General features: G+C 45.5%; 1 protein-coding gene across 1 annotated transcript; it reads right to left on the minus strand.

The window, feature by feature from the left end:
- Positions 1 to 3,318: 3,318 nt before the first annotated feature.
- On the minus strand, positions 3,319 to 12,016 carry FGF23 (fibroblast growth factor 23). The gene is made up of 3 exons (NM_001194137.2): positions 11,738 to 12,016; positions 5,551 to 5,654; positions 3,319 to 3,859 (listed from the first exon to the last, which is right to left on the minus strand). The coding sequence occupies exons 1-3, from the start codon at positions 11,946 to 11,948 to the stop codon at positions 3,419 to 3,421; spliced, it is 756 nt and encodes a 251-aa protein (NP_001181066.1). The 5' UTR covers positions 11,949 to 12,016; the 3' UTR covers positions 3,319 to 3,418.
- Positions 12,017 to 12,234: the final 218 nt, after the last annotated feature.

Below are 12,234 nucleotides of genomic sequence, written 5' to 3' on the forward strand. Positions count from 1 at the left end.
TTGAGGTTCTACTCATTTTTAGAAAACTTATTCTCTGTTACTCAGGTAAGGTAATTTAAATTAGCTTTCTTTATCTTTAGATCATCTTACTAGTTTCTAGTGATAGCATTTTCTCTTGACTGTGCACATGTTTTTTTCCTATTCTCATGTTCAGTTGTTTTATTTTACTGTTACTGATCGTATAGGATACCATGTATTAAGTCTGAATCATGTCCTCTTCCTTTAAAAGGTGTTAAGTTCTATTCTGGCAGTCAGTGAAATTATTGGCAGATCCTTGTAGTTTTGCCAGGATTGGTATAATTCTGTCTTACAGCAAGTCTATTTCAGTTTTGAATTTAGTTTTAGGATATACTCCTTGCCTCTGGGGCTTAGTCTTATAAGAACAGCCTTTTGAGTTCTGAGGCACTCAGTAAGTTCTCTTCACCCAGGTTTGGTTGGATTTCTAATGCGTTTCAACGTTGCATAGCCTCTGGTATTGCTCGCTGTCTATCTCCTACTGCTGTAGCAGGCAATCTTTGTGGGACTCACTCTATCTTACCCTGTGCATGTGCTCCCCAATCTTTGGCCAAGGACCTGTAGTGAATGCTCATGCGCGCATGTAAAGTCTCTCCTTTCCATAGTTCCCTCTGAAAGAAGGAACTCTGGGGACACCAATCTCAGAATGTAGATTCATTCTCTTGGTGTCCTGCTATCAAATCTCATAGGACAGTAACACTGTGTATGTGTTAAGTGCATAGCATTTGGTTTACTGAAATGCTGATGTGGTTGTGTTGGTGTGTAGTTTTCAAATAAAAATTCCCTCTTAAAACACGGCTGGACGCGGGGGCTCACGCCTGTAATCCTAGCATTTCGGGAGGCTGAGACGGGTATATCACAAGGTCAGGAGTTCGAGACCACCCTGGCCAAGATGGTGAAACACTGTCTCTACTAAAATTACAAAAATTAGCCAGGCATGGTGGCAGGCGCCTATAATCCCAGCTACTTGGGAGGCTGAGGCAGGAGAATTGCTTGAACCCGGAGGTTGCAGTGAGCCGAGATCGTGCCACTGCACTCCAGCCTGGGTGACAGAGCAAGACTCCGTCTTAAAAAAAAAAAAAAAAAAAAAAAGAAAACACTTTAGGGTTAGAATCATCAGAAATCCAGTATTGATAAAACTTAAATAAATCTGTCCAGATCAATTAAAATTGTTGAGTCTGCTTATGAATGGAAGAAATCTTTGAAAAATTTAAAATTCTAACATATTTTTTTCAATTTTGCCTTCTCTGGATTTCCCTAATGTTCCCCTCCCATAATCCTTTTTATTCTTATATTCCAATGTGCTTTTAAGTAATACTACAGAGAGAATAAGCTAACAGAAGCTGAGATAAATTTTATTTTTATTTTAAACAGAAGAAAGGAAAAAGGGGTTACATTTTTATAAATATCTATAAATATAGAAGGATAGGCAAACTTCCAAATAAATAAATAAATATTGCCACATGATGAGGGATATAAGAAATTGTAGGAACTATTATGGCTTTGCCATAAAGAAAACCCCTGATGATAGAGTTGAGTTTGTGAGATTACAACCAGTTTTCCACCAAAATCCTTTTGGGATCTTTCACTGGGGAGCCTCCAATAGCTATTGTGCAGGATAATATTTCCAACAGGAAATGAAAACAGAAATATTAAAATATTTGCCATGCATGGCTATATACTATTATACATAGTTTTACTGTTTCAGAGTAGGAACCAATCCTTCAAGTTCAGCTTAAAACCATCAGGTCAAAACAGTTGCCCAATGTTTCTCTGATAACTAGAAAGAATAGAGCAAAGTATAAGGTTAGTACGTGATGGCAGTGAGAAAAAAAAAAGGTGACTGGGAAGAAGCTGTTGTTGAATCGACTTTGCTTGTTAATATTCTGTCCTTTAGGTGGTCATTTAAAGAGAGGTAGGAAAACGGAGTCCCCTTACGGGAAGAACCGCAGTAAGGGGGTAAGGCTGGGATGAGAGCTGACCGTCAGGCCCACCTGCCTGGTGCTCCTCTGCGCCTCTCCTGCTTGCTCTGGGAAGCTTTGTTTCCTCCAGATAGCACTGGGGCTCCTGGGACTGAAAGCCGACTTCATCTAATGCACCAAGAATTTCCAAGGGGATTGAGACCCAGATGTGTCAGCCTAGGAGTGTTTTAACGAATCCAAGAGCCACTGCTGCTGCAGAGCCCTAGAGACCACAGTCAAGAACCTGACCATGTGGTTGCTTTTTCATAACTTCTACAACATATCCCCTGATTATTGGATTTCTTTCCCCCTGAGTCCTTGATGCCGCTTCATTTAGAGGAAAGCACACGGTTTTTCAGTCCACAGAAAACCTAACCCAGAGCGGCCCCAGTCTCTCAAGGCCCCCTTCTCAGTCACATTTTTGTAGTTTGTTCAGAATGGATTCCTGCTCAACCTGGAAGTACAGCCTTAATTAAATGCCTCTTAGGAGAGTTGGAATTTATTTCCACTTTGAAAAGCAAATCCTAGCAGGGTAGATTTTCATGAACCAATATAAAAGCTATTCCTTAGACTACATTTTCAAAAACCAGAGATGGGGCCAAAAGGTGAGGCTGTATCATGAGCCACTTGGGAACAGAGTGGGGCCATTCTGGGCCCTCTGGCTGTGGCTGCAGAGAAGGAGACAGCGAGACACAGGGTGCTCACCCTGTAGGGAGGCTGAGTTTTCTATTATGATTCCCGCCTCAGTCCAGCAAGCATCAAGTTTACTTGTCAAGTTTTCACCAGCCTACCACTGGTCTTTTGACAGCTCTTCCCCAGAGATGCTCAAGGAAGAACGAAGGCTTGAAAGTAGTGTTTTCATCAACTTGCCCTGTTCAGTTGTTAAGGTTTGCACACTCAAATGCCAGTGGGATCGGGGCATGTAACATAAATGCACAGGGCAGTGGGGAAGTTTCTGGGATCTCTGGATCGCCTCTTCCCCCACACCTTCAAAGTCCTGAGCTCAGGAACCCACTGCTTTTTGTTTTGTTTTGTTTTTTGCTTAAAGGTGATAAAGAAGAGAGGCACAGGGAAGAGAGAGAGAGGCACAGGGAAGAGAGAGAGAGGCACAGGGAAGAGAGAGAGAGGCACAGGGAAGAGAAATATGTTGGGAGAGATCCCCTTCTCTCTACCTTCATGAAGGGGAAATTTCTAGTTTACCTGTTGGGGTTTCCTATTCGGAAAGGTGTTCTATGTGGAGTGAGGAAGGTGGTGAAACCCCATGACTTGGGCCTCAAAGGTTGATTCTCACAGGACCTCCTGTGGAAGGGACCCCAGAGAAGCAGCAAATTCCATACATTGCCCCTGTCACCTTTCCCATCCTCGGAACGTCAAGGGAGCTGGTCCTTGGGAAGAGCTGCTATGCTGAGGGATGGGTTAAAGAGGGTGCCCTTCCAGCCACCCTAGATGAACTTGGGGAAGGGGCGGCAGGCTTCTGGGCCCGTTCCCCCAGCGTGCGTGTTCACCCGACCGCCCCTGACCACCCCTAACGGGTCGCTGGCCACCGGGCTGTTGTCCTCGGCGCTCGGGAGCTCCTGTGAGCAGGAGGCCGGGGCCGGGGTCATCCGGGCCCGGGGCTTCAGCACGTTCAGGGGGTCCCGCTCCGAGTCGTCCTCGGCGCTCCGGGTGTGCCGCCGTGGTCTGGGGGTGTTGAAGTGGATGAGGGGGATCTCGTTCCTCCGGGACAGGAACTGGGAGTAGGGGGGTGGGTTCATGCCTGGCAGGAAGGCCCTCTTCGCCCGGCCCAGACTGACCAGAAAGTGATGCTGAGGAGAGTGGTAGACGTCGTAGCCGTTCTCCAGCGTCCAGTGTCGGAACCTGCAGTTCTCCGGGTTGAAATAGTGCTGGAAGGGCAAGAGCGAGCCACGTGAAGGCTGGTCCACCACCCCCCCCACCCCGGCTCCTCCTGGGGCCACACGCTTGTGCCAGCCGGCCTGAAGTCCTGAACGGCTGAGGGTGTTGAGCCTTCACCCCTTTGTTCCCTGCTGGGGTCAAGTGGTTCTGATTAATGCTCAAGCCCTGACTATAGTTCCCCGTTTCAGAGACTAGACTACTGGGGCCTGCGCTTACTGCCTGGAGGCCCGGGCTGGCCTGGCCTGTGGTTTTCCTGGAGTAGGCACCACCTCCTCCTTCCCGCCCTCTACCTTTTCCAAGTCTCTGCTGGCTGAAAATTGGCTTGGGTTTGTCTCCTTGCTGGAGAAAGGAGAGGGGATGGAGTTTGTAGGGTCAAACATGAATGAGGGCACTGAGGGGATTGGAGACATGAACTTTGCTGACAGATGAGCTGGGTTTGAATCCTCTACCACTAGTACTGGGTTTTACTGAGTGCTCCACAAAGGCCTTTGCATGTTATTTCTTTTTCTTTTTTTTTTTTTTTGAGACGGAGTCTCGCTGTGTCGCCCAGGCTGGAGTGCAGTGGCGGGATCTCGGCTCACTGCAAGCTCCGCCTCCCGGGTTTATGCCATTCTCCTGCCTCAGCCTCCCGAGTAGCTGGGACTACAGGCACCCGCCACCACGCCCGGCTAGTTTTTTTTGTTTTTTTTTTTTTTTGTATTTTTAGTAGAGACGGGGTTTCACCATGTTAGCCAGGATGGTCTCGATCTCCTGACCTTGTGATCCACCCGCCTCGGCCTCCCAAAGTGCTGGGATTACAGGCTTGAGCCACCGCGCCGGGCCTGCATGTTATTTCTTTTAATCCTCAAACTCCACAAAGTAAGCAGTTTACAGACCAGGACTGTCTACGTGCCTAGATGGGTTCAAGAGATGTTTAGTTAGTTACCTATATTTCAACAGTTGTTCAACTGATTTTTTTTTTTCCCTACTCTAGCCAGACACTATTGTAGGGGCTGGGATGCAGCAGAAAGCAAAACAGAAAGTCTCTGTTCTTGTGGAGTTTCTCGTGGGCAAGAGGGGTGGTAAGAGAATCCTGAGATAAGCAGTCCTACTATTTGACTATCTCAAAATCCTTGAAAAGAGGCCAACAGCCTTTAGTTTGGGAAATCCTTTGCTTACCAATCCAAATGAATAACGATCACAATTGGGGCAGGGGTTATTAATTAAAAATCTTTAACTGGAGGGAGATTCACAGGTCACGTGGTCTATTCCACTTCACTTTTTCCAAGTGAAAATGCTGAAGTTTGGAGAAGTGAGGAGATTTACCTAAAGTCACAGCTAATCCCAGAACCAAGAAGACACCGATGGCTTTTCACCCTTTTCTAATGCACTTTACAACGTGAATTGACATGACTCGAGGACCTGCGACTACATACCAGGTCCTGTGCTAGATCCAAAAATGGGTTCCAGTGGGCAGTGCAGACTAGGGGCTGAGAGCCTGGGATCTGGAGCCAGACTGCCTAAGTTCAAACCCCAGCTATTAAACCTGAGCATTCAATACCTGGACCGCATGAAGCATCAGTGGAAACAGGTCACCAGGGTACACTGCATATGGAATTGTTAAGCTAGAAAAGTCTATGTCCTGTCAAAGAAATTAGGTTAATTGTTTGCGTATGGTGACCAACACAAAAAAGAAACTCACTGATCCAAAAATGTTGCCTCTGAAATCCATGCAGAGGTATCTTCTGCTCATCACACCTGTAATCACCACAAAGCCAGCATCCTCTGATCTGATCATCAGGGCACCTATGGAGAAAACCAGGCAGGGCAGACTCATTGAGCATCCAGTTCCCACCTTCAAGCACCTCCTGAAAACCCACCTTCATGAAACCTCCCTGGATTGATTTTTAAGGGTGATGATGACTTCCACACCCCTAAATTCAGCCTCATTTCTACATATTCAGCATTGCTTCTGACATTCTCTCTTGCCCCCAGCACGTATACAGTCATTCACCTCCTGCTTCATCTTGCTGCCTGTATGGGGCACTCTGAGCTCCTGGCATTCTTCTACCTGTGCTGAACACATGTTTCTCTCTCTCTACCTATTTTCCCTTTTGCCTTACTAATGCCTTTGAATGTTTGTGGTGATAGTTACATTCTTCCATGCCTTCTATTTTGTGATTTTTAAATCTATGCTGAGATGTCTTTCAAGGATCCAGCTTGTCCACAGAGTCTGATTCTCCACCTGGATGTCTGTGTAATCGTCTAATACTAATCAGTCAACACCCAGTATGTGTACAGAACGGTGTTAGAGTTGATCTCCCTCTTCCTTCTCTACTTATTGAAGTCACTCATTCTTCAAGACCAGGCTCAGGCATCACCATCTCTATGAAGCCTTTCCTCATCTTTCCATTCAAAATCAGTTGTTCTTTCTTCTCAGCTCCTCAGGACAATGCCTTCGCCTCTATTACAGCATGTATTCCATTTACCTTGCTTTAACTGAGTTTACCTATCTAGCGCCTTCGTTAGAGTGAGCTACTTAGGAGCAGAGGGTATAACTGTTTATGTTGAATCAATACCAGTGATGGATGGAATTTTCTTCTTGGGCTTTTCTTGGGTTGGTTGTCATTTTCTCACTTGGTGGTGACCCCTCCAGGTACAGTCCCTCATAGACTTTCAGTGTCCCCTCTCAAAAGCTAGTCTCTGACAAGAGTCTGAAACCCATTCACATGACCTACCTCTTAAGTAATTGATAACGGCTTTAAGTGTGCTTTCTGTTTTGTGGCAAAGGCACAATTAGACCATATACTAGTGTAACATGAGTGATAATTCAGCAAGACTTCTTCCCCAAATGTTGTTTAATTACCTGACATCTTCTGTTAAAAATCATTACTTTAGGTCTTTGCGGCCACTTCCGGTTGCCTATCACAGAAATTTCCAGCTGCATCTCATCTGACCTCACAGCCCCCAGGGAGGCAGCTAGACTCCCATGCAGGGATTCAAATTCCTTTTCTGCAACTGTAGCTTGGAGAGGTGAATGCCCAATGTCTGTGCCTAGCAAGTGATGGAGCCTCCTGGGGTGATTGAAAGCCCAAAGCTCCTCTCCCATCCCATGCAGGCTCAATACAAGGACCTTTGAGGAAAATAAGCAGCAATAATTCGATACTAGCTCAGCAGAAATCATGATAGGGGCTGGAATTGGAATGAAATGGAACAGAGGGAATGAGAGTGGAGACAAGCCCCAGAAAGGTGAGAAAGGAAGAGGGCCAAAGAGAGAAGTTAATTTGTTTGAAAGTTTGGCTGAGGAGAAACTTGAGGGAAGCTTCCAGAAGGTGGACTGGGGTATGACAGGCACAAAGGATGCTTAAATTCCTCCACAGTGGTGTCTGCCTATGTGTCTCAAATGTATGGCTAGTTTTGTGGTAAACCTTTGGAGAAACATAAGGAACGTGAAAGAAATGATTTTTGTTCTGGAGACTTTTCAGTCTAATTGGGAAAAAATTACATTTAGTAATGGTCTTTGAGTGGTTGCACTCTAAGCACTTTACATATTTTAAATTCTCAAAACAAATGTTATATTGTTAGTACTAATTATTATTAGTAGTAGTAGCAGCAATATCCTAATTAAGTGATAAGGAAACTAAGGCAGGAGTGAAACTCAGGTCAGAGGCATGTTCCTACTCTGCGGTAGCAAGCCTCCAGCAGAAATCACTAAGAGTCTGAGAAGACAACATCAAATGCTAACATACATGCTGCAGGCAGTGAGGACAAGGAGTCACGGCACCGCTGAGGGCTCAGGGAAGAGGCACTGAGCCAGGCACCAAGAACCGGGGAACTTGGATTTTGGTCCCAACTGTGCCACTTGCTGACCTTGCAGTCTTGGGCAACTTATTGCTCTAGCCTCAGTTTCCTCAGCTGTGAAATAGAACAATAGCTGTCCTGCCGACTTCATAGGGTGATGATCAAATGGGATAATGGTGGTAAAAGTGACTCGAAAGTGTCGCACAAACAGAGGACATCACGTGGCATCTTCTGACCTGCTGTTTATGCCGGGCCCAGGCCTTGACAGGCGTGCTGGCCTGATGCTTGGGGTCAGTGTGGGCAGTGCATATGGCCCATGTGGTCCCGGTCTCCAGAGCCAGTCCCCCTAGAAAACCTCTGGCAGTGGCTGAGGAACTGGGAACAGCTGGTACAGAGGGACACAGACTCTTCCGTCAAACAGTGTGAGTCAATGTGAAAGTGTAGAAAACGTGAGAGTCACGGTTTCTTTCCTTTGCGCTTTCAAAAGGCATCTTTCCGCAGTCTGCACAGATTCACGGGAGAATTTTGCAGAAGGAAGGCACAAACCACTGACTGCCGGAGCCCCCCGCCCCGCCTGTTGGAGCTGAGCAGGCTGAATGGACTTTGCCTTCAATGACGGAGCTGTCTGCATGCGTGTGACCTTGGAGCTGTCTGCATGCGTGTGACCTTGGAGCTGTCTGCATGCGTGTGACCTTGGAGCTGTCTGCATGCGTGTGACCTTGGAAGAGCGTGGGATTTGGGGTCAAGATGTCCTCTAGGTCTTTTACTCCCTGTCTGACCTTCAGCCAGTGATTTAAGTTCTTTAACTCTCGTTTTTTCACATGTAAAATGAGGATGGCAGAAACATTTACTTACCTCATTTGGTCCTCTTGAAGACATAATGAGATAATGTTTTTATCTTTTAGAAAGTACTTCCTAAATGCTAGTAAGTTTTACTATTACCGCTTTGCCTCAACCTCTGCTTATACAAGTAGGAAATTATCTACTCCGTTCTACTCTTGTGGCCAGTAAGTGATAAATAAGATGATAGCAGTGAAGTGCTTTGAGCACCTCAAAATAAAAATGTATGAAGAAGGCTTGAGGAGCCCAACGGTAACTCAGCTTCAAGTAAAGAAAGTTCCTGTGGGGAAGATGGAGGAAGTGAAAATATCAGGATCTAGGATGTGATATTACCAGGGGCAATAAACATCTCTGTCTTGCTGGTTCCATATAATGAGGATAAAGGGGAGTCAGAGGATGGCCTTGTTCATGAAACAGGTGATAGGGACATCAGAGGGGTACCTGGCAGCAGCGCTTGTGAGTCCCAAGGGAGCTTGAAGAATCTGGTAGGCAGGAGATAATTTCATTTTGTCAAGTCCAATGACCCAAAGATGGGTCGTGCACTCAACTCTTAAGAATTTCTCACAGCAAAATAATAAGATGAACCAGAATTCACTAGAAATGGATAATTAGGAGTGGAAAAAATACCCCTCACATTTTAGGTTTCCGTCAGTGTAAAAACATTGCTTAACAGTCACTGATGAGGTCATTACAAATCCTTCACCAGACATTTAATTAGTTGTGATTCTTATCTACGTGCATTAATCTTTCCTCTTTCTTTTTACGTAACTTTTTTTTTTTTTTTTTGAGACGGAGTCTCGCTCTGTCGCCCAGGCTGGAGCACAGTGGTGTGATCTCAGCTCACTGCAACCTCCGCCTCCTGGGTTCAAGCAACTCTCCTGCCTCAGCCTCCCAAGTAGCTGGGATTACAGGCGCGCACCACCACGCCCAGCTAATTTTTGTATTTTTAGTAGACACAGGGTTTCCCCATGTTGGCCAGGCTGGTCTTTAACCCCTGACTTCAAGTGATTCTCTTGCCTTGGCCTCCCAAGGTGCTGGGATTATATGCATGAGCCACCACACCTGGCCTCTTTTGGGTAACTTTTAATTGTATTGTGTAATTTTTTTCCTGCACTTTTTCCCCCCCATAATACACGTGACAACTGATTGAACAGTACAAAAAGTTATCTACATAGACTAGGAAAAGCAGATCTTTCTCCCACTCCCCTGACCCTAAGTTCCCCTCCCCATATTCGTGTTTAACTCTTTAAAGATGCAATGTTTAGCTAGTGCCTGTGTCTAAGAAAACAAAACCGTATTTCTGTTTTTAAAGATCTGAAGTCAGTTCCATTTGTTTTGCTGCCTCTCAATCCTTTTAATTCAGCTAGCACTCAGTGATCCCTTGGGGCCTGATACGAGGTGGGTTTTCAAGGAAAAGGTCTACAGTTCAGAATGCCAGCCCAGGAGGTCGACTCTTCACACTCACTCCCCACCGTAGCCAGCCTGTTCCGTTCTACCCTAATTCTTGTTCAGGAGGAAACGTCTTTAAGGAGTTCCTTTCAGCAATGGGATTCCAGGATTCGAGACAAGTTGTGTAAACATTCTCTAGTTGGATGCCGCCCTTTCCATCTAAGAGAATCAAAACAATTTACCATCATCTACTATTCTGCATTTTAAATCACATAGAGTCTTGAATTAGAGTAAGAGTGGCCACTCCATGAGAGGCGCAAAGTCGCGTTTCCTAAAGTCTGGTAGTGAGCTAGCTGACAAGGCAGGACGACAGACCACAAGGTCCTTGAGGGGTTGTGTCTTACTTTTCAGTCACAGAGCTTGATAGAATGCCAGGCACATTGTAGATCCTGTTAAATATCCATTGAATAAAATGAACAACACTTGGGGTTCATCAAGTATATCCAGATTTAATTGAAATTTTTGCCACGAGACTCACACTTGGTTTCCAAGATGTTGACTCCTGAGTCTTAGTATATCCTCTAGAGTTCTGGAACCTGTTTGGTATTTGGAGAGAACTTTTCTCTCTCCTTTTATCTCCTATCAATATGCATCTAGCACTTGAGGAGGTTTAAACTGTCAATTTCGCATGTCATATATCTTGCAACTTAATTTTGCATGTTATATATCTTGCAACCAGGTTTAAGGACCTTTGGTTCCTAGAAGAATAAATGCCTCACACACAGCAAGGTCACAGCAAAAATAATTAACTTATTACAACAATAAAAGGCAAATCATAATTCCTATGTTTTCTTTAGTTAGAGATTGTCTAACTAATTTTTCTTTCCCTTAATTTGAGCTATATTGGATCACTTTGCATTTTTATATATTCTTAGAGGTATTCACATGTTTTCTTAAAATAGAAGATCCAGTCTTTTTCAATATCCCTGCTCCCACCACATTACCCCTTATATAGGTGCGCACAAAGTGGCCCTCATTTGAATCATTGCTAATGGATTGATTATTGTGGATTGTGATCCGATTCTCCACAAACCTGATCTTTAAAAACATTCCAGTTGTCTCACATTGCCAATAAGTTTCTAACTAGCTTGATTTGCTACTGACTGGACACCTTTCAGTTCCACGGAGAAGAATCACCAATGCGTACTGGGTACCGGGGTACCTGAGTATCTGAAACAGCCTTTAAACCTGTTAAAGTTTAAAGGTTGGATGGATGGATGCATGGACAAATGAATGGGTGGATGGGTTGTATACTTGGCCATTCTCACCAAGACAACATTCCTGGACAGTCTGTGTTTAATACATTTTTCCAAGAATTTTTATAAGGCCAGAATTGGAAAGAGCCCCCAGATTTATCTATTACAATCTGGGTATGACCTGGGAATCTTCTTTCCAACCTGCCTAGTTAACCCAGCCTGAAGTCCAGGAGCTGAAACTTAGTGTCTGTTGATCTGCCTGGCTTCTTTTTCTCTTAGACTCCTTGCTTTTCTTTCAGTATATTTTCTGAATCTTTTGATGGGGCAAAGGGAATATGGCTCCTACTGTGGGAAGGGTTTTAGTTTAAACAAAAAGTATGCATGTTAGAAAAACCAGCAAATACTAATTAGGAGAGTGACAGAATCTTCCCCTAAGATTTAAATACACACACACACACACACACACACAGACAATAAGTGGTTCCTGGGCAGAAAGCTTGGAGGGTTGGATTAGCCCTCCAGTCTAGTCCCCAACCTCCCCAAGCCCCCTGTAGATGGACAACAGGGGCGCACCCCTTCTTCCCAGCTTGAAGTCCTACTCACTGTAGATGGTCTGATGGGGTGCGCCATCCACGTGGCCATTCTTGTGGATCTGCAGGTGGTAGCTGTTCCTGGCTGTGGCTGTGTACAGGTGGATCAGGCCACCCCAGCTGGAGCCGAGCAATGGGGAGGCATTGGGATAGGCTCTGATGACGCTCATGCTGCAGACGCTGCACAAGGCACAGACCCAGAGCCTGAGGCGGGCCCCCAACATCACGCCCTGCTCTGAGTGGCTGGTGCTGAGATTGAAACCTGACACTCCTGTCGGGACTCTCCTGGCCCAGGCCTCACTGGCCTTTTCCTTCTCCCTTGCAAGTAGCTGGTGTGAGGATCCTAGACTGAATTCCCTCCTTTTTGCCATCAGACTTTTAAAGGGTAGCAGTGTGACATCAAACAGGAAAAACTCCGCTGTCCACATCCTCTGTGTTGTAATCAGCCCATTGAAAGAGAGTGCAGAGACCCCGGAGGCGCACGGAAGGCACGTCGGTTCCAGACACACA

The sequence above is a fragment of the Macaca mulatta genome, chromosome 11 (genome assembly GCF_049350105.2).
Source record: "Macaca mulatta isolate MMU2019108-1 chromosome 11, T2T-MMU8v2.0, whole genome shotgun sequence".
Lineage (NCBI taxonomy): Eukaryota > Metazoa > Chordata > Mammalia > Primates > Cercopithecidae > Macaca > Macaca mulatta.